This window comes from Mesitornis unicolor, unplaced genomic scaffold (genome assembly GCF_000695765.1).
Source record: "Mesitornis unicolor isolate BGI_N332 unplaced genomic scaffold, ASM69576v1 scaffold12835, whole genome shotgun sequence".
Classification (NCBI taxonomy): domain Eukaryota; kingdom Metazoa; phylum Chordata; class Aves; order Mesitornithiformes; family Mesitornithidae; genus Mesitornis; species Mesitornis unicolor.
In genome coordinates, this window is record NW_010183615.1 from 126360 (window position 1) to 149441 (window position 23082).

Genomic DNA, 23082 nt, shown 5'->3' on the forward strand with positions numbered 1-23082 from the left:
GCTTGCTTTTGTGCTGGATTACTTAGCATTGCTGTTCTTCTCCTTGTCCCTACAAGCAGGGCAAGCAGTTCACTTAAGAAGATACATATTTTTCTTGATTCAACTTCTCTGGTAAAAGAATATATTCACTTTCAAAAGCAAAGTCATTTCAAAAACAGGAGCTAAAATTAGACTGATTATTTTTTTTTGTACTCTCTCCCCTTTATGGCTTTTACAAGCAATTACCCACTTAATGTTTTGAAATTATACAAGAAACTTCAATGGCAAATTTTTTTCCTGCTACAGCTCCTTGAATGTGAAGCCTTAAAAGCTTTTCCGGAACACACAACAGTGTGAGCAAATGAATTTGCCATTTTCATTCTCTTTTTTTAAATGAATGGGAAGCAGCGGGATACTTGTTCATCATTACACACTTTTCTTCTTAAATTTCATAATGGTGAAGTCAGCCTGCATGACAGCTCTAGAAACTGAAGGCAAGATCCTTGTTCGCACCGTGGCCTTTCGCGTTGCTGTGGGAGCACGTTTAAAATAGCTGCATGGCCTATTACGCCAACGCATCTCTCGAGCCTCCCTTTTTTTATGGCAGGGTAGGACACGTGGGGGGGAGCCAAATTTAGCACAGCTGCTCATGTGACCATTCCACATGGTGCCTAACCCATACAAAGAGCTGGGCCACGCAAGGGGATGGGGCTCCTGCAAGCCAGGGCTGCAGGAGGTGGTAAGCCAGAGCCATAGAGCAGCACCACGGCATTCAGCCAACTCCAAATCTGGACCCCTCTGGTGAGGCTGCATCCGTCTTGCCGAGTCCCAGGGCAGCAGGCAGCCACTGGGCTATGTTGCCTGCTTGGTATAACGTGGATGGGCACTAGGTGTTAGTAAAAACAGAGGCCTCCCACCACCTTCCCTGGGCTCTTGGTATACAATCTGGGGCACACACCTCAGTAGGGGAGGCAGGTCTAACCTTTTCTTCCTGCTCAGGTTGCCCCCAGAGGAGGGTTTTTGTTTGCTCCTTTCTGACACCTACCTGCTAAGATCACAGCATCTGATTGTCACTGAGCTGGCAGTGTTTGGCTCTTACCACTTAGGAGTGAAAGGTGTTTCTTCTGACAACTAGCAATTCCCATCTGAAGCAGGAGCTCTGCAGTCTGTAAATAAAAAGCAAAGGTTATGCACAGCCAAGCCACCCAGCTGGGTCAGGGAGATTAATAAAACAGCTTATCTGTTCTGCCTCAAACCTGGTCTTCATGCAGACAAGAGGCAGCAACAGTGCCAGCAACACGTAAAGAAATGTGTTCCTACCTCCATCCCCCACCCCAGGACCCCTTCAAAATCACCTGTGGCAGGCAGTGCCTTTGCTTCCACTCATTCCTGACCCCTGCCTACCTTCGTTATAGTCTGACAAGGCTCTGGAGCATAAAACATCTCAAACTCCCACATCTTACATTGCACATCCCTGTTGTCATTCAGACTGAATCTTCTTTGCAGCCACAGCCCACTGTAGCTTCCTACTCCAGTGTTTGACTCAGAGTCTCTTTTTTTCCTTACTTTACCATTCACTACCACGTAACCCAACTTAGGTCTCCTTGTTAGACCAAGGCATTCATGAAATACTGTGCACACACAGCTTCAAGAAGGCACCTTCCTTAGGACACTCATGCTTGAATTCATACCACATTCTCCTCATCCTCCTTTTTGTTGCACCTCCAGGACATCACTTCTCTCCTTACCTGGTGTGAGGTCAGTCAGGCCGTTTGCTTCAGAGATGGCAGGAAGGAGCAAACATCCCCTCAGTTGAGGTTTTCTGTGTGTGTCTAAACTGGAACCATCCTCTAGGTTTCTAACCAGCACAAGCTCAGATAAAACCCCTTCACAGTCACAGCTGGATTTGAGTAGGAGAGGAATTCACACAAATAAATACCTGTCTTCAGCCTCTGCAGTGGGAAGTAAAGGGCTGGTGGGTTCCTCTAGATCTAGACCCAGCACTTTCAGAGTAGGAAATACTGAACTTAGTGAAACACCTAGAAGGAGGAAGGCAAACCATCCTGCAAAGCCCAAACTTCCCCAGTATCAATCTGCTGCAGCCAGAAACACTCCCAATGGAGGAAATGGAAATAAGGAAGACAGTTACTCCAGCAAACGTGTTAAAGGCAGGAGCCTTAAACTGACCATGAGCACATTAGTATGCTGTGATTTTGGATTTCAAAAAGCGTCCTTCTTACAGGAAGACTCGTGTACCCCTGGCAATGGAGATCTCTGGATGCATTTCATCAATGTCACCATGGACAAACAATTGATTAAATTAAATCATATGCAGATAAGAAATGTTCCACCCTTCCCTCTCCTCTTTGTACCAAACACTTCAGAATTGCTAGGAAACATAAAGAATAAAAGACAACTTTAGAAGAAAAACAAAGTTCCAAGAATCATCACAACTCAGATTTTTATTCAACAGCGAAGTTGAAGGGAAATACTATTTTTTCCCTTCAGGGGAAATGTTCCAAATGGAAATTAAGTAAAAATATTGTCCCTCAAAAGTACTCACAATGAAATTAGGTTTCATTAAATAGATTTGTTTGGCAAAATAAAATAAAAAAATTAGAACCCGTACAAAAAAAATCCCTTGCAAATTCGTAACACTGTAGCAATGACAACAATGTAAACCTGGCTGTTTGGCAGTTGTAACTAATTTGTGGAAATTACTGTTGAACTTTGGAGCAAGGAAATAAAAATCACTTTGAATAGCAACAAGCCAATTTTAGAGGCAACCGAGGCTTAGGGAACGCTACAGGGATGGGGCACGCTAGTGGCTTCATACACAGTTTGTGCGAGTGATCTGCTAGTGTGGGGCTACTTCAGAGCTGGGAGGAAAAGAAGTTAAAAGCTGTTGCAGCATTGCAGCGTATGGTACAGCAAAAACCTGCAGACTTTCCATTCTGGGAGCCGATCAGTTGGGTGAAGGCTGGCGGCAAGAGTCGAGATGACAGCGGAAAGAATAATGGCAGTGGCGGTGGTGCGAGCACTGGGAAGCAGTTAACAATTTTCATCATCGCATTGGATTGGGCTGTGAGCAGACTCTTGGGAGTGTCTGGGGAAATCTTCTGCTTACAGTAGCTGCTTCTGCTCCCTACCTCCCTCCTCCTTCCAGTTAAAGCCTCTGCCCTGCCAAGTGGGTTTCACAGGCATGCAGTTTGGATGACAACATCCTTATTTAAGAATGTCTATTCCAGTATTAAAAATGTAAAAAAAGTCCTTGGGAGGGTGCTTCTTAGTGGCAGTCTTTGCCTTAAGCAAGGCCAATGGCCTGCAATTACAAGTTAATTAAAGCAATGTGGATTTGGATGAGCAATGGGGAAGATGGGAATGGGGAAGGAAGGGATGCAGGGAACAGGGAGGAATGTAAGTGTTCCTACACCCCTCCCCAAAGCCAAAATCCAAGGTGCACAAGTGGGTTTCTCTTTTTCCCTCACACTCTTCTTTTTTTTAATATCTCTCCAGTTATAGTATTTCCAGTTTTGAAGTAAGTTTCAGTGGCAGCCTCAGTTACAGTCATAAACAAAGTCGTAGTTGCTGGGCTCCTTTGGGATCGGTGGGGGAGCATCTGGGATCTGTATGTTTTCCAAGTCAAGGAGGCGTAGCTTTATCTCCATGCTGAGCAGCGTGTCCAAGTCGTTCCGCGTTAAATCGCTCAACATATCCTTCCCAAGGAGTGCATTCAGTCCATCGGTCCATACACAGTACTGCACAGGGAAAAGATAAAGACCGTCATTAATAGACCTCTCATACACAAATTGCTTGTCTGGCCTGGTCCTCTACAGTTACTGCTCCCACAGAGACTTATGAAGAGACCTAAAATGAGGTTGATACATTTTGTTAGCTCGTATCATGAAGACGGCTGGTTCCACCGGACAGCTCAGAAAATGGACACAAAATTCCTTAAAAAGGGGAAGAAATTACAACATTTAGTTGTCTGATAGTTAGGCGTCGCCTCCAAACCTCTTGTTGAATATTCTTCAATAGTTATGGGAGAGAGAAAAATACCTAACTTAGGGCAACAAATCTCTAAAGGTATCTCCTTTTCCCTCTCTCTTTCTCTTTCCCCAGTACTTACAGAAAGAGCCTGATTGTTTCACACCAAACTTAATTCCAAGACAGCTGAGGTAAACTGAATCCCAACCAAAATCCTTCTTGACTCTTTGTGTAAGAAATCCTGTATCAACTATCTAGTTTTATCATGGTTTGCTTTCTTACAGATTAAGTGGTATTAATTGACTTACACAAAGATAGGCTCTCACATATCTATGCCTACTTTACCACTATTTTACAAGAAATAACATATTGTGAAAACTACAGTCAGTCAATGCTGTGACCTTATGAAAATTAAATACCAAGCTACCTGATATAATTCTAAATGCTGCAAATGGTGAACTGGCCTCTAAAACCTCTTCCTTACTGTTAGCTTTTTCCTAATAGGAGATGCCATCCTTCTCAACAGCTGACAGATTGTGATAAACATGGGCTGAATAACAATTTTAAATAAGCAAAAAACCCAAGGGAGAGTGGTGATCTAGAGTCAATGTCTATCAAATAAGGCACTTTCATTTTTTACTACAAGCCATTTATTCAACTATGAACAAGAAGTACTCAAATGCTATCATCTGAAAATAGAGATTTCAATCATGAACTTCTGTCCTAGTTTGCAGGAGAAAAGTAAATCAACCATAACTGCATTTTTATCTTACAAATACTTCTGCTAGATTTCATGTCAAAAAATGGATTTTAAATTTAGCTGACCATTTGCTACACGATACCACCAAGTTTAAAGATAGCCATGGTTACCTTCATCCTACAGCAGAAAGGAGGACTATTTTTAAGGAAGAGATAGAAAACCCCCCTCTTGGCGTATGTCTTTATCCAGAAAAAGGGCATATTTTTAAAATGGGATGGTTAGCACACTTCAACATCCAGAGTGAAATCCGACCCATTTAAGTCAGTAGCGAAACAGTAGCAGAACCAGGATTTCACTCAGGGTGTTGGTAAGCCAAGCTGCAGCTTTAATATGAGATCAGCTATATCAAAGAGACTTTAGGGTTCAGGCTGTCCTGGTAACAAGTACTAAATACACAACTTAGCCCACCTATTCTAGGCTGTCAAAGCGTGTCACTGAAGACTTTTAAAGCATGCAAATTTTGTGGAGTGTACACAGAACATCAGGAGAAGAAAGAAGCTATCCTAGAAATATAATTATTTTCCAACAGACTATCATTTTTTATGATCAACTTTAAATCCTTCTTTGGGAAAGCTTTCCCAGAATTCACTATGAGGAAAGGAACAGAAAGGCAAAAGGCTCTGCTTAGGTTACAGAAGTGCAGAGCATCCATTCAACAGACGCAGCTCCTGACGTAAATCGTCCAGCACCTGCTCAGTGAGTACAGCCAGCGCTTTCTCTGGGGAGGAATCCCACCGAGCCCAAAAGCAGAACTGCATCGCTCTCCTCTTCCAGATATAACTCATTCAGGGTCCACAGAAACCAAATTCTGGCCACAATTCAGATGAGAGCAATGGCCTGGAAAAGGGGTTACCTCTCTAATCTCCATATTGGCAAGTGCATCTAATTAAACTTCTGTACATTTTAAGCAGAGAGAAATCCTAATAAGATGGTGGAAAAACAGAGGCATTCATTCAGAAGCTTTTTTTTCTTTTTAATATGCAAAACACTGAAAAATTAATTTACTACAGATTCATTTTCATAAAACTCCAATGAAACCTAATTATAGCCTCCCTCATCAGTTTCTCTGTCTAAAATCAAGGATAAGAATAATCCACCTTTTTGCTCTGTGGCTGAAACCAGCTATTAGTATTTAAATGAAAAACAAATACGACGGAGCGATCTCACAGTGCTGAATCCTCTGGCTAGCAGTAAGCTCCCACAGATAGCTGAGGGTATTATTGCCAAACTTAAGTGTGCAAGCACTTTTGCTTCAAGAATGAGGTCCAAATCTCAGTGATACTGGTTCAGTAATGAGATTTTATTAAAGAAATACCTTGGGGGCCAAGTCAGTGGAACGAGACAACCAGAAAGGTCGTGCAGGCTTCATCCATCTGGATACAGCCCCAAGCAACCTGGCCTGAGCTCATCGCTGGCCTGCTTTGAGCAGGAGGTCAGACTGGGGACACCCCCAAGGTCCCTTACAACCTGAATCATCCTGTGATCCTCATTCAGTTTTTGTTTCTAGGACACACTCTATTCCCACATTCAGACCTCACTCTACAAGCACAAGGACTGTAGAAGTGCTTGAAAAAACCCTGTAAGCCTGACCTGAAATTGTCATGTACTACATCGTTGCTGGTACTTCACACAAAGCTTTCTAAATCTTGAGATGTCACCCACCAAGGATCCCAAGCTGACAAATCTGCTAAACTAGCACGTCTATTGACAAGCACCCCAGTTACTGTCATGAAGAGTCGTGGTCTTCATAACATGCCACTTGCCTTTCCTGGTGTGTGCTTCCCCTGAACATTCGCACTTTTTGCCTTAATTACAACTCACTCTTCTTTAGGCCATGGAAAAGTACAGAGGGAGTGAGATGCCCTTTTGAAAACATTCACATGAGAACTGTTAAATAGCAGCAGAGTCTGCTGTCTCTGGCCATCTTTTTGAACTTACTAATTCTGTTTCAAAGAAGCTGCACAAGATCAAAAAGAGAAATAGAGATAATAGATGTGTTAACACAATCATGAGCAATTGGGTTCGTGCATCTCACAGTGCTACTGCTTGTCAGTGGGGTGCAGTAGCAGTTTTTGAACATCTAGACCATTAAAATACACTTGTAGCCATAGGCTATATTTGAGATACCAGTGGCTGAAAAATTTGTCGATGTTCACAAACATTTGCTCTTATGAGCTGAAACAGGCTAGCATTCAGGTTCTGGAGAATTTATATCAGAAAGCATCTAACAGTTCAGAGGATGAAGACAACTATGCTTTGCTTAGACTTTCAGCTCTCACGCCACATTATGCCTGGGATCCTATTGCTACTTTCTCTTAGATCAAAACTGACCAGGAAATATTCCTCTGGAACAAACATACTTGAAAATGACAAACATTTATCCCCAGGAAAACCCAAATGAGCATAACTTAATTTCCTCTCCTAAAATTAACATTTATTTGAAGGTTTTAATCCAGAACTGCAAATGTTGAAACTGTGTAACTAAGTACTTTTCACTTGTAATGCAATTTCATGCATTTTAATAACACTACAGTATAACGCAGCTTACAGCAATCTTCTGTGTTTCATCTTCTTAACTCAGTCCTGAACTGAGACCAAATGTGATGTGCAAATGGAATATAAGCTCTTGTTGCTTTAGAAATATGAAGGAAAAACTTTATTCCTTTTTTATTTTTTAATAGAGTGCATTCTGCTAAGTCTTTAATTTGAAGTTCTTTGAGAGAAAGACATCTAATGCTTCCACATAAGTAGGTAAATTAGTTCCATCACCTTCCAAAAGCAATGATGTTGTCTATTTCTTTATGTTTTCAAGTAAGGTGAGGAAGCAGGTAGAAGGCTGTCATTCTGCTTTGCTATTGGTATGTACACTGTCTTCATACAAGCGAGACCCATTGCAAAACAACCCCCTATGGAGATGCAATGGAGAGGATTTTCTATAATCATCTGTCATTAATGGTCTTCAGCAATGTGAAACTAAGAATAAGGGGATGTGCTGTTCTGGAGAACACAAGATTTTGGCTGAAACTGAGGCCCAACAATGGTATAACCTCCCCTGATTATGGTGGCATCATCAGGATGAGATGAAGATGGCAGTGATTCTTTCAGAGCTTGGCTGTACAAATCATCAGTGTTGAACTAAAGTTCACTAGAGTGAACACACAGCAAAAATCCTCTAGCGTAGACCAGACCACGGGAAATCTTTACTATACTAGGAAATGGTGAGCAAGGTCTGTGGAAACTGTGAAGTCTGCCCAAGCTCCCTTCTTTCTCCTACTTATGGTTCATATTTCAGTAGGGCTTAGAAATACTGATCTTGAACTTAGACCCCTATGTGCTCTATGATGTACAATTTAAAAATATGTTCCTTCTGTGGCTCAGGACACCCATGAAAATTGCAGGAGGTTTTGTTCCCATATTAATCCCTCTGCTTTCAGCTTGTTGTGAGACACGACACAGGTTTAGATGGACCTGCACTCTGTGCCAGGATGACCATTCTTACGTTCTTATAAAGCTGGTTGCTTCCATAAATCAACTAAGGGGGTCAAAAGGAGTGTCTGTACTCGGAACATGACTTACCTCATGCTTGTCTGGAGCAATGAAATTCAACTGGCCACTTGAGTCATACAATATAGAAAAAGCAAGCTCTAGCACCTCCTGGAACAACACAAAGAAACATATATGAATGCTGCATGATAAAGGCATTAATACATTCAGTTCTGTCTTTCCTACCACTTATTTCCCCAAAACAAGTGGAAAAATAGGTTATGGTACTCTCCTGCCTGGCCAAAACTTCAGCAGTATGAGAGCATTGCAACAGACTGGCACAGCAAGAAACCGACCACAGATGCTTCAGACAAAACAAATTCACCCCCTCAGTGCTGACTGTAGGTTACTTGGTCATGGATTACTTTAGCATTTGACTTTGGAACTGAACTCGGCAACAGTAAGGATTAAAATCAATATAATTCATAATTGTACACCTGCAAATAAACTCTTCATGAAGACTCACAGTTTTTAAAATTTGTATAGATCAAGCTTGCAAAGTTCTGTGTGTCTAAAATCTTGCCAGGACGGTTAATCTCCTGGTATACACTTATGCTCTTTTCACTCCCGGAAATCTATTAAATTATCCATTCTCAGGAGATTTCTGTAATTTTGTCTCTACCTGAATCAGAATCAACAGCCTCAGTCAAACTGAGCTGTCTGGGTTCTGGGTTACTTAGCCATAAAGACTCAAACAAATCTCAGGAAAGGAAAAAATTATCTTCTTTTTTTTCTCCTCAGCATTGAAGATGGAATTTCAAAGGTGTCGACGTGAATTCATTAAGCACTGACCTTCCCTAAAAGTCATCTGGATCTGGGTTCCTATGGAGAAACCCCTCCAAGCTGAAGAAATCATGAACTTCCACTGGCCAGCAGTGAACGCCTAAAGATGCTGTGTTATCATGGTTACTGCACACATCACTACAAGCACCATTACAAGGACTTTGCAACCTGTAAGCAAGCTGATATTAAGAGCAGAGCCTGAATCATAAAACTTCAAACCTTAGGGATAATCTTGGATGATCAGAGATCAGGCTTCTCACGGGCAATGCTCTTGCTTTCCTTGAGTTTAGTTATTAGGTCCAATTTGCTGTATTGCTAAGCCACAGGAGACAAGTCTGTGTTAAATCCCCATGGAAGCTGCAGGTGCTAATAGAGCTGGAGCACTCAGCAAATTGAGAAATGGCTTGTGGCTCACATAGCCGGTCTGTGTTTTAGGTGTGTCTCTCAGCCACATCTCATTAAGAGATGTCCCTCATTACAGAAACAAATTTACCTCTGCCCACACGAACCTGGCATTATCTCCTCACAGAGTGTTATATATTACCAACAGAACATTGCAAGACATGCAACTGAGGTTGCGCAATAGGATGTATCATTGCAAAAAGGATTTGTATGGCTCTACTGTGAAGTTCCTGAATTTCATGAAAGTCAACAAAAATCCCATAGGCCTGGCCCCTGAATATTTGTCCTTTGGGAAATTCCAAGGGATTGAAGTTTTTGTTCATCTCAAAGAAAGGAAAAGGAGAGAAAATCCTTGCCTGAAAGAGGAACATCCCAGGGAACCACAGGTTTGGTCATTCCCAGTCAGGGACAGAATGAGAAAGGCCTATCTTTAGGGTACCAAGCTTTCCTTTATAGGGGAAAGTGGAAGTCTGAAAATCCTGGCCCCAGTTCAGTTTCTTTACTGGCTGCTCCAGAGACTGAAGGCTCAGGAATTACAGTTTCCACGTGTATCTCTGTTCCCTCATGCACAGCAGACTGTCAAGGAGAACAGAAGCTAGAGGGGCTGGAGTTGCCAACTGGCCCTCCACACTGATGGTGGTGGCCTCAGCGGTTGAGCTGTCTGACTTATCAGGCACCTGCAGCTGGTTTGGTTATGTTCCCATCAATGACAGGTGATCCTGAGGAAGCAGCAATGCCTAAAGGAAAACCGGTGAGTTTCCATCAGCCATCTGTGGCTTTCTCCTCCCTTTTGTGTCCTACTTATCAGTCTTTCTCAGTCATTTTCCATTCCAGACTTTTCCACCAGTTTCTCTTGCTCTCTGGTCCCATTCCTTCCAACCTGCTCCTTCCCTCTTTGTTTTGCCTTCCTTGTCCCCCACCTCAATCTGCTGAATTCACTCCCTTGACACTCTTTGCACCCTTGGCACAAGTCAGACCCCTGCCCTTCCCTAGATGCTTGTCAAAGGTAATACTTCTGGGACGCAGGATGTAGTACTGGGACCCATGTCGTCCCTCTCTTTTGAGCTTTACTGAAAATGGGGAACAAAAGACTCTGCACCTGCTGGCTGGACAGTTCCTACTCCTTGGTTTCAACTCTGTGGGGAAAGCCATTGTAGGTGGTACAAAGGGAAGTTTGCTCTTCCATGCCCAGAGCTTCTCTTTCCTCAGGTCCCCACTGGCCCCTCACATGCATCAGAGACAAGCTAGTTTTGACAAACAGGCATTTTAGGTGCCCACGGCTGAGTGATCCCACACAGCTGGAATGACCTCTCTGCCTACTCTGTCATCAACAGCCTGAAAACACCTGTGTCTTTGCTGAAGGTTGAGACCAAAGCCATGTTAAGTTTGCTTGCCAAAGCCAGTACATACCCGCACAGAGATGGGGTGGCGGGGGGGGGCAGTGGAAGGGAACTTGTTTAATCAACATGAAGTAAAAAAGAGAAGCTGCATTCAACAGGGAAGTGAGCAGAACCATTTCTGCTGACTGAAAAGGCACCGAGCCTGAAGCCTGCCACATCAACAAATGAAAGGTGACAGGAGAACATTTAGAAATACATGGCAATGTTTTTTTCCAAATTCTTCTCTCGTGCTCTGCTTTGAAGCTGCAAAATCTAATGGATTTCATTTCCTTGAAATTCATTAATACTACTTGAGGGTCAGAAATGAAGACTCTAAAATTAAACCTAATTTAAAAACACAAGCAAGATGAACAATGGATTCAGGTCTGGTCCTATCAAGTCGTTCCAGCTTCATATGCATGCAAATTCCAATTCAGTTTAACTCTTATTTATTTTTAAATGGTCCTGCTGGAAGAATAACGGCCACGTGCCGGCAAATGAAGAGATGGCGAAGCCTTTGTTACGGACATTATGCCAGTTCCAGCTGTGTTCACAGCAGTGGCATCCTGCCATTCAATTTTCTTTTTGCCAATGAATAAACATTAAGGTGGTCGTTCTGTATGTACAAAGAAAGCACGGGATGAAAAGGCCTCTTAAGAAAATGTATTGATGACTCTGAAATTTCAGGAAGCGGAAGGTTTCATACGTCAAAGTCAGACAGACTGCATTCTGTGTCTGGCTTTTTTTTTTTTTCTCCTTAATTTTCATTTAATTGTCCACATTAACTTGGGACTCCATGAAGAATAATATGTTATTCCTATGATGTCAGTTAAGTAGATGCAATATCATGCATGACAGTTTGATGAGGATGACAACTAATTCCACAAATACTCTAATTCCCAGGGGAGGAAACAAGGAATCAAGGAAAAAAAAAAAAAGCCCAAACCATCAAAAAACCCGCACCACACCAGAAACAGTTTTTGCTACTTTAACATTTTACTAATAATTTTACTATTTTACTAATCTTGATGGTTTTACATGAAAATTGTTATTGCCTGGGTCACGAATGGAATGCTCCAGCCATGGATGCAGCCATATGACCTATCAACTACTGATGTTCAGATTTTCAGCCAGAAGTTTTATGCCAGTCCAAACCAATTTTACCTGAGGAAATGGGGCGATGCTGACAGCTGAGGACAAACTCATCTGCAGCATTGCTATTTAGCGTTAAATACTATCTAGACATTACAGCTCCATAAAGATGATACATTTCCATCATCGCCACCCACTGCTTTCCATCTTCCTATCTTTCCTTTTTGTGTGGACATATGAGCGCTAAGACGAGAAAGCACTAAAAATACTTTATATGCATCATGTAAATGCCCCAGCCAAATGCTGGTGATTGTTCAGCTGTAACATGAGGTAGGAGTTTTGTGCGATCTATTGTGTGCACATGTGTTAATGCCCTGATTCAGAAAATTAACAAGTTAAAATACTCCTGGGATTTATTTTTTTTCTCGCTCGGCTTGACTTTTTCATTTCCAACCATGTAAAGCTGAAAGGTGATGATGGTATCCTGATACACTTAAAGTAACTCGTGTGTATGAGAAACAAATGCAAGGAATACTGGAGATGCTTTGTGTATCTGCATATAGTTAAGGAAAGAAAAATTGCAGCTATGAAGCTGCAACAGTTGTGTGATGTAGTTTCCACAGTGCCTTTTAATTTTCTATGGTTCCCATTATAACTGTTTTTTTCCCAGTATTTATCTGAACACTAAATGCATGCATTTTATTTTTAAAGTGCTGAAGCAGGAACTCTTAGCTTCAGTATTTTGTCCATCAAAATCTCTTTCTTGTTGGGCCCAAAATTTCTCAGTTTCAAGTAACCAGAAATTCTGATTCAAATCCTCTGGTTCCAAGACCTCAGGGTATGGTTCCAGGTCAGACTGAACATTGTTAAGAGTCTCACTCATAAGCTCAGACTGCATGACCTGACAGAAAACTTATGAACATACCTCATACAATACGGTATGAAGACCTTCACCACCAAAGGTGTCAGATTTTGCTAATAACTCAATTTCTTCTTGCTGTGGCAACAATTCTTACTAATAAAAAATTTGCAATATTCTGGCACTGTGCAATCTGAGTCCTACTGTCAGTTTACAGTTCTTTATCTGAAACACTGAAAGGTAGCATGAATCTAATTTAAGCCAACCACTGTCTCCTATACAATTTATCCCAAATGCACTGCTGAACACATCCTTATACACCTCATTAATTGCTCAGCATTTACCTTACATCCTTTTGTCAGCAGTTGCTTTTCTACCTGACTGGACCTGAAGGTATCATCAGCTGGACATTAATTGCAATTTTGGCATGTGCCAGTGTTCACTGAACGTGAGCTCATCAGAGAATACAGCCAGAACAAACTAGTTATTTATCAGAGACAGTACAGGAGTAGGTACCAACAGTCATTGCTGGTCTGCTCTGTAGCAGCAGTCAAAACTGCTTTGCTTTAGAGGCAGAATACACCACTACTAAACAGTGTCCAAATGTGCTCTGGGCATACTGCAATGCCCATCTGCCATGAAATCTGAGAAAAGGAGGGGAGGCTGTTCCAATAATTTAACTCAAATGGTCTGAGGTGAAAACAAAGTGTGTGTGCAAAGACAGAAAGGTGGCAGGCTGGAATGAAAAATACCAGTATTACTTCAGGGAAGGTCGAGTTGACAAGCTTTGTATTCTGCATGGTGCGTGTTCATAAGAATTTGAGAACCATACCTTGTTTTGTTTAAGAGCTCCTTTCTCCTTCATGTGAGGGCAGTCTTTCCCAGTCACAACAGCTTTTATATCTGCCACTGGCACTGCATGAAAATGAAATAAAAGCAAAAACCAGAAAATTAGTTATAACCAAGGTGTATAAAAGCCACAGTCTAAAAAGAGACACGACTAATGTGTTAAAATTGCCACCTCCTTTGCCCTTTCCAGCTTGCTGTATGAGAAAAGTGGAAGAAAACAACTAAAATAGGAACCAATGACTCTTGACAAAATTTCAGTCATCTGGATAAAAAATCTGTGTATGTTTTTTCCTGCCTGTTGAGACTACTTTGGGTAAGAGTGTTTCTACTCATTTATCTACAAAACATATACTGTTTTCTGCCTTACTAATGTAATATGCCTGTCGCCTAGTTGCTTTCTCCTAGGCATCCAGGTAAAGTCTCTGCTGGAGGATACTGGGCAAGTTGGACCCTAACTCTCTCGATGCTGTTGTCCTTCAGGTTAATACCTGCATGAGTTTTTCAAGTAGTTTTTTATTTCATTTCCATCAGCAGTTTAGTTGCTTACGGGTACTAACAGGAATAAGGATCACTAAGGTTTATAGTGACCCATTCAAATTGCTTTAAAATGTAAAATGATCAGAAATCACTGAAGAAAAAAAAAAGGTAAGAAAAAATACTGGAAGCTGCTGCCATTCAGACTCACTCAGTGAAGTAACCAAAACATAAAGATACATTTCTCTGAGTTTCAAGTGGAAGTCAATTTTCCAAGGGTAATTACATTATGGAGAATCTGTACGCCCCACAATACAATATGGTTAGTGAGTGACAGTTTCTACAAACTATAAATAATCCATTATCCTTGTGGCTGCAGAAAAGCACCATATATATAGAACAGCATAATAATATGAAAATCCGTTGCTGCCCAGTTTTCTACAAACTCTAATGGAAATACTGGAGAGGAGAAATGCATTTTCTCTTCTACTCGGTACAGCAACACTATGTATCTTATTACAGACTACCTCAGCACTGTGGGCAAATGGATAGCACGGGATATAACAGACATTTTAAAGGACTTTCTTTGCATGGAAAACTGTAAGAAATGGAAGTTATTTGGCCCTTCACTACTCAACCTCTCCTGCTTTTAGTCTCAGCATTTCATGCTGTGGTCCTGCTGAGTACCCTACTTTTTGGTGAAGAGATACTATTTTTGAGAGAGAGCTAGGACAAACTGGGAAGTAAAGAGGATATTTGACTGCAATTATGGTAGAAAGCTCTTAAAATGAAAAAGTTCCTGCCATTTGCTGACGATTCCTGGAAAAAACAGTTTCTCGCTTTGCATAAGGTAGGGTTTTCTGAAGTTAGATCTCTCAACCAAGGTGGCTTTTCTCCAAGTTTCATATGCTTGATCTCTGTGATCTAGCATGCAGTTACTACAGGAGATCACAGGCTGGTGCGACATCTTGATCTTTATTTATCTGGAACTTTGCTTTTTCCTTGCTTTGAAAAAATAGAATCAAAGGCTTCAGATGGTATCAGAAGCTGACTACAAGATGCTGGAGGGTGCGAGCACAGATGTGATGTGCTCACAACAGATAAAGCCTTGAGAAAGAGGGCAGCTGTTTTCTGTCCCAGCTGGAGTTTGCACAGCTTGTTAACTCCACCAGCCTGAAAAGAGGGGTGAGATACACAGAACTGAAAAGGTTAAAAAAACCCATGGTTATTTTTGGAGGTAGACACTACTTATTCAAGCTTGGCAAATAGTACACAAAATGCCCTATGCTGCTTCTCTCGGTCCTCCATTTTCTACCTGTTCTCTTTCATCTGTTGACCTCCTCCCAAATGCCGACAATCTGCTCATCATATTCATACCTTAATAGTTCAAAATTCAATATAAGTCTGTCCAAAGAACACCAGAATATTTCTGGAAAATGTTCTGTAAAAATCCCAAGCCAGTTTGGCCTTACATGTTTCAAACAATAGCGCCACTTTATAATCTTGTATCTTGCAATAGTCTCAACTCTAATGTGGGTGGCATTGTGGTAAATCTCATATCCTTCATAGCCTGGAAACCTGAGATATTGATAAGATAACTCTATCTTTCTCAAACTGCACCAGTATCTGCTTTTCCAGCAGGCATCCACAGGGAACATGTGGGTCTGGCCCAGTGGTTTCTAAAGTAGGAGACTTCTGTCCCCATGGGATCCTGACATTCCCGAGCAGGCTCAAGAGCCTATGGAAAATGCAAATGCAAGATGAAGCTTGCAGTCAGGGTCAGCAGTCTGAGCATGAAAGCATGCTCAAAGCACACAAATCTGGGAACTGCTGGTCCCGTAACTGTACCTGCAGCTCAAGTGTGACCTTCATTCTTCTTCTGTCATCCAGATGCCACTGTAACATTCAAGGGCTCTTTCTCTAAGCCTTGTCCAGAAAAACAGCCTCTTCCAGTGCCAATGCAGCAATGTGAGCCCCTGTCCTACATTCTGCCAAGACTGCAGTAAGTGCATGAAACATCCTTGAGGCAATCCGTAAGGCAATGACGACAAGGGAACGTGACTGTGCCTGAGAGCACTTAGAAATTTTAAAAGGTGCTGCCTGGGGACAGGTTGGGGGAGCAGAAAAGAGAAACAGATCTTTGTTTTACTAATATACAGGAATTATTTTCTCCTTTCTCCATTTTCAGGCTGGAAAAATTTCCAACTTCTGAAAAATCAGTCTTTCTGTCATTCCATGAAAGAAGTGGAGGTACCAGCTGAAATACTTGTACAAGCGTGTCTAATTTGTTAATGCCAAGAATGGCATTTATTACTAATGGAGGTTCAGAAAATAAAACGAAGTAATTCTTTATTCCATGCCTGATTTCTTGAAGTCGCTTTCTGGAGACAGAACTACACTGGTCATTACTTCCGTTATCATTAAAAAACTCTCACTGGACTGCAGGTTAAACCTCTATAACTCATGCTGAGGGATGAAGGAGAAATTATCCCAAGTATGGTTTTTCTGAAGAGCTCCAAACTTCTAGCCATAAAAAAATCCCCAAAAATCCCCTAATAGGAGTTGTCACAGAGGTATGTCCTCTCCCAGCTGGGTGCACAGTAACGGTGAGGTCCTCTTAATAATGCTGACAGCAGTGTGTCATCTTCAAGTTCACTTCCCACGACAATGAACACGACCTCTGCTTGCCGTGGATTTCTCCTCCAGTCACTTGACTGTTTGCCACAGAAGAAACATATGGCCCTGCGGACAGGAAATGCTTCTGAACATGCTCAAGTATTTTTATTTGACATCTGCAGCTAGATGAGCAATGAAAATAAACTCTGCTCCATGAAAGGCATGACGTTTGCAAGCTGAATGAAATTATAAACTCATTGGAAAGCTGAGCTCAGTCTTCATATACACTTGCCAAAACCAGGAGCAAAAGCAGTGTTTGAATGCAGGAGGAAATGCTGTCTGCTCTCCATCTCTGTCAGCAGAGCTGTTGATAATGTCCTGTGTTAAGGGAAACCTACTACAAGTTATAAAGAGGAACCACCATAAAAGAAGCAAAAGTAGCACAATCTTTGTACATGACTTACATTTATCTTGCAAGGAATCATGGGGGACTTCTCCCTGGGGACTTTCTTCCAAGTCTCCATAGTGCAAGACCTTGTGATTAGGTGAAAGTCGACAATACCAAAATTTGTCTGTGAAAATAAACGCATTAAACAAGGTCACTAACATGTCTTCATCAGCATCGTCAATAGCATAGGAGAAAGCTTACTCAAACAAGGCACTACAGGGAAGGACTGCCTTTTTTTTTCCTCTCGGAAGGAGGAATGTGTGGGGTGTACGGAAAGTAGGGCAGGGACTTTGCTCAGTAATTTTACTCGATTAAATGAAGATGGCATTAATCTACCATTTTTTATTGACTTAGTCACTGGCTCCAAAAATAAATACTAGCAAGAAACAATTGACTTAGTTTTTACATGATATTATATACTCTCATGGACAGAAGACTGGCAAAGTAACCGCTGCTATGAGTGGGTGACTTTAATGTACCCATAAAAGCTCCATTTTTAGCACTCACCATGTGAAAATTAAGCCCTGCCAGCTGTCTTGTGTGGGACACCCAAAAACTGATACATTTGAAAAATCCCATACTTTATGAAAATTATGACTCATGTCTTTTTATAGACATGGGAGAACACCCCCATATTTATGGAGGGACTGGACATAACAAACACACAAAGATCTAAAAAGCAGACGTTAACTCCCTTGTCCTGCAGATAACTCAGTGCTTTGCATGGTCACAAATTTACGTGTGACCATGTGGTCACACTCCACTTTGCATTTTAGCCCTCCCAGGAGATATATATTTACACCTCCTGCCAACTCCTACTTTGCAGGATATAATTCCCCTTAACAATATCTGTTAAAATCCGCTCCTGCGATGAACATCACCTTTGCAGAGCCGGGCCACGACACTGCCTAGCGTGCAAGGGTGGTGCTTGCCAAATCCCTCTCTGAAAAGGCAAGAACGAGGTTACCCTTCCTTGTCAGCGCACTTTCTATTTAATAAATAGATCACGCAATGTTAAGGTGTCAAAACCACAATCTCATTACATCCAAGCTATAAATCTCAAAAAGCTCCGAGCAAGGCTAGATGTCAAAATACCAGTGGAGGGGGGCAGAGGGTTTCTCTGGTTTTGTGCTTCTCTTGCAGCACTGATGCTGTGCCAAGCAGCAGACTAAGGGACAATTTAGGGGAAATGTTAGCTTTGACACAGCCCTGTGGTGCTGCCATCGCCGGGAGCGAATGGGGCCACAGTTTGGATAAAACATCAGAGACGCTATAGAAGCACCGAAGCCAGATTATGTGAGCTTGTTTGGGGTCTTAGCAAAGGAAGGACTTCTTGGATATGTTAATAAAACACTGGCTTCACAGACCCAACTTCTTTCTCAAGGACACTCTCCAGTCCCGCTGTCAGCCATTTAAAATGTAATGCAATAAAATTTAGAGACAGGCAATTCAGCTTTGAATGGCAAAAGTGGGCTTCTGCATGCCCTTTGTCATGGTGGGTAAAAACGTTTCAGGGAAAAAACCCGCACACTTCAAACCGCTTTCTGAGTGTGCAGCCCCTTCTACAGAAAGATTTCAAAAGACCTTACAAACTGCTAGCAAAGGCTCAAGATGGCAATGGACAAGATTCTGGTTATCTGCTTCACAGGCATGCAAAACACTGAAAGATTTATGGTAGAGAGTCTGAGACTGATTTTGTGATGCATGTAAGAAAAGATTATTAAATATAAACATCTCTGGACTGTAAGCAGCACACACAATGTTGCACAGTAGGGAGTCAAGAGGAAAACCCCATTTGCAAAGCTTTTGTAGGGATTTGAAACTACAGCAAGCAGAAGCCCTCATTCAGTAGACTCCTCTGATGAGCACACACACAGTCAACTCATCGGACAGCTTGTGTGTCTCAGAAGGATGTGTGTGAAACTTGCCTAGATTCATACCTTTTGCAGGGAACTTTACCAGAACCACATGAAAACCCGATGCTTAAAATATATACCCTGTTGAATCTGATGGTAGACCATTGTGCCTCTTGCCTACCTAAAGAAAAGCCTCTAGCAACTGTAGCAGAAGGCTTTCATGTCTAGCTTTAACTGCAACCTCATTGTTTATTTGGCTGTACAAAGGAATATACTTTTCCAACTCTAATAAACAATGTTTTCCTAACAAAAGCCAACGTGGTCTCACTACCTTCTCTATGACCTGGCCAGGAAGATAGTGTTACTGAAAAAAAAAAATTACCATAAATTCCTTTCAATTTAGCACAAATGGGGCTGCTATTGTTAGCACGGGTTTGAAAAAGGTTGGCTCTTTAACCTCTTAGGGATTGTAGTGTTCTGGTAAATATGGTCCTGTTTCCATACCCTGCTCCAATAGTAAAAGAAAGAAAAACCTCTCAGTGAAAACGCTGTCTTTTTTTATTTTTTTTTTAGGAAGGGGTGGTTTTATGGGAAGAAACCTGAGCTCTGAAGGCTTGTGGAGCCTTTTACAGCAATTCCCCATAACCCAAGGTTAATTAAAGAACTAATAGCCATAGACTGTGGCTTGAAGCCTGTCCAGTGCAATCCTCCTGTGGGCTCACTAATAACTGCCCTTGTACCACAGCCTCGCTGTCGAGGGGAAAACCCTTAAATGAAACCCACAAAATGAACAAACGAGGTTCTCTCAGCCGCAGCCACTAAACAAGGGCAATCAGCAAGTTAGTGATGGAAGTAACCCTTGCTTATACAACCATCCCAGGCTGCTTTTTTCAGCTGTATGTGAGGTTACAAACAGTTTATCAGACAATATCCCACTCATGAGAGATCTTGGTGCCTATGAGGGGAATAGTTCTGAACGGGATGCATGTTATTTTACTGTAGTGCAGGCACACAACACAATTTTATTGGAAAAGCAGTGTATAAAATGCAGTCAAAATAAAAAATTATATGACACTGACAAAATTACATTCCACTGACAAAAAGGGTGAAGAAATCTTCATTACAGAACAGCACATGGGAAGTGGCCAGCATCTACTTTCAGCTCTAAATTGATAAACAAAAAAAAATAAGCAGGATAAAAAGCTTATTTCTACCATGATTAGAAAGTGGTGTTCAAAAAACAAAGAAAAACTGCTGTCCAAACCCTCCAGAGCTCTTAAACCCAGGTCTGCAGAGCTGAAGTGGCACATGAGGCTATAAGGGACAGGCACTTCAAACAGACCACAGCACTCCATAGTCGGCAGATCCATGGGTATGGGCACAGCTGGCATGGGCCAACTCTCTGCTCAGGAAGGAGCAGAGTTTCTTTTGGTTTTAAGACCAGTCTTATGAACTTTCCCCAAAGCCTAAGCCCCTTCTATGAACTACAACCTCTTATTTTGTATCCACTGTTATTACACCTGCGCCTGTAAAACTCCTCCTCAGAGGAAGCAGCTGTATGGAGGGCAGTCACTAACCACAGACTCTCTAAAGATGATGTGGGCTTGTCATTGCTTTGCGATTCTTGGACACTATATAATTTACACTTTCCGGTGAGTCCTTATGTCTTTTAGCTCACTGACCTCTGATGCAATCAAATTAAGGGGCTAGAGGTTCTTCTTTGGGAAACAGAATTAATAATTTCTGGTTTTAAACTAAAAAGGCTTCAGACAAATTGTTCAGATTTTCTGATAATTGAGAGAGTAGCCAGTGGGTTAAATACATCACAGTACATTGTTAAAGACTATAGATGAGGTTAAAAAAAATATCCAAATAACAAAATCAGCTAGAATTTGGCTAGAAGAGAAATATTCAAAACCACAACCAAATAGTAAGGCACAGAAAATTTGCTGATGGGCTACAGAATGCTTGGCCATTCACATAGTGTGTTTCCAAGTGCATTAATGGCCAATGACTCATCTGCCCTTAACAATGACATCCCAGGTAAAGAAGTGCTGTGGTTACTACAGAAAGTGCTCTATAGTTAGAATCTGGGGAGAAAATAGCTCTGATATGCAAGGACAAAAGTCTGAGAGTATGTATTTTATTCTATGCTATGTTCCAGATTACTAAAGAAGTGCTTTGTTCAAAGAAAATCTCTCTCATGGATTTAGCAACAGGGATACACTTTTAAACATATCAGTGAAAACATGCATATTTTGCATAGATTTTTAGATATAAGTACCTGGACTCACCCTTTTTCTTTCATTGTGGTGTCTTTCTCTAATACAACTGTAGTGACATGTTGTCACTCTAACTGGTCTTAGCTGCTTACATGAAAGCCAGCAAGCCCTGCAAATGACTGGCGAATAAGTGACCTGTGGCAATGCTGGAGGCAGATTTGGTTACCCAGTTCCTCTCAGCAAGTCATGCACTCACAGAATTTATTTTTGATGGGGCTATGGAGGGGGAATGGAGTAGGAGTAGCAAAGAGGCTTGGCAGAAAAAAGACGAAGTGTGTGTTCTTGTTCAGAAGTGTTACTTATCCTAGCAAGAGATGGAAAACCTGTTTCACTTGACTTGTTTTAATTTAAGCTTTCTCTTTCCACGTTACTTCCACGGTGCCTTGTGTTTTTAATACTGTGTAACACCATGCTTTCATTCCCTTCCAAAAATTACTGTTCAAGAAACCTCATCTTTGGCTGCAAAACCACCTCAATAACATGCAATTTCGCTATGATCTTTATAAAGCTAAAAGGGGAATTTATTTCCAAGAGTGCACCCAGCAACATAAACGACAAATGTACTGGATGACAGCATCAGAAGTATCTATTATCCTCAATAAAATGCCTTTATCTGCTACTTAGTTCTATTGGAAATAACAACTTTCGGGGTTGTAAAGTGCCTTGCAGGCTTTTGCTTTTGTCTTCTCCCCTTTCTTTTAGGAATTAACTCAGGAAGGAGGAAGCTGAAGAGGTCTATCTGCTAGCTGATGTCCACAGTCAAGGAACAAAGTGAGGATTTGCAGAGCTTCATAATCTGCTGTTAAACAATGACCATAAGGGCAGCCCACATTTTGCTGTTTCATTTTCAACTGATTAAGAATGCTTAATACAAACAGGAGGTAATGCTACAGTTCTCCTGTGAAACCTTGCAAGGGAAAGGCCACATATTCTTTGAAAGCGCTAAGGATCCTGCTGGGACAACAATGGTATTTCTGAGTTTCAACTACAGAGAGATCCTGCTGATATGATAATCCTGTGCTGAAACACAAAAGGCACAGATCTGACCACAGATACCTCACAGCTTAATCTTCAGCATCCCCCAATGAACCACCTGTTGGATTAGAGGCTTTCCAATGTCAGGCATATATGAAAGTGTTTTACCTCTTCTCAAAAAGCTGTAAGAGGCTGTAAACTCCCTGCTTATTTTTCTGTAAGTCAATTTTTCCAACTTACTGTGACTAACCATGTGTGTCCTACCACATGTTCAAACACCAGTCTTAACAGAAGTTTGCTCTGGAGTCTTTATCATATCTAATGACTGTTAATTATTTTAAATGGGCAATTTAATGCTTTCAGCTTCTCCTGTGTAAGGCATGTTCAGGTTCTTCTTGTACAACCTGCAGATTTGTGACATTTGTTCCAGGATTGTCTCAAGGGTAAAACAAGGATCATAGGAAAGGTGAAAGAAGCAGTATAGACACTAAACTGAAACACCTACCTGATCTTACTACTCTTACAGGTATGTTGCTGCATAACAGGCAAATCGTGATGCCTCACAGCACTCCCTATTTCTGTTTCAGCTCCATATCACCTTGGATGGTCCATGACTTTTTGAGGGCCCTGGTCATGCTCCAAGGAAAGCTAAACCTCTGGTCCCCCATACACTTTACTTCATCTCTTGCTCCTGACATCATGACAGACCTGGTCTTACAGCTTGCTCTGCCTGGGGTACAGGAGACCCTGAAGGATAAAGACTGATTTCAAGAGAGCTTCTCCTGCTTTGTGCCAGCT

The 23082-nt window shown here is 41.6% G+C and overlaps 1 protein-coding gene across 1 annotated transcript in view; it reads right to left on the bottom strand.

The window, feature by feature from the left end:
- Positions 1 to 2421: 2421 nt before the first annotated feature.
- ELMO1 (engulfment and cell motility 1) overlaps positions 2422 to 23082 on the bottom strand; it is a 28624-nt gene continuing 7963 nt past the window's right edge. Inside the window, exons 3-6 of the mRNA XM_010184219.1 lie at positions 17188 to 17295; positions 13617 to 13699; positions 8303 to 8380; positions 2422 to 3737 (exon numbers count right to left, since the gene is read on the bottom strand). Of these exons, the coding sequence (XP_010182521.1) occupies positions 3537 to 3737; positions 8303 to 8380; positions 13617 to 13699; positions 17188 to 17295 (470 nt within the window). The 3' untranslated portion in view covers positions 2422 to 3536. The remainder of the gene's footprint in view (positions 3738 to 8302; positions 8381 to 13616; positions 13700 to 17187; positions 17296 to 23082) is intronic.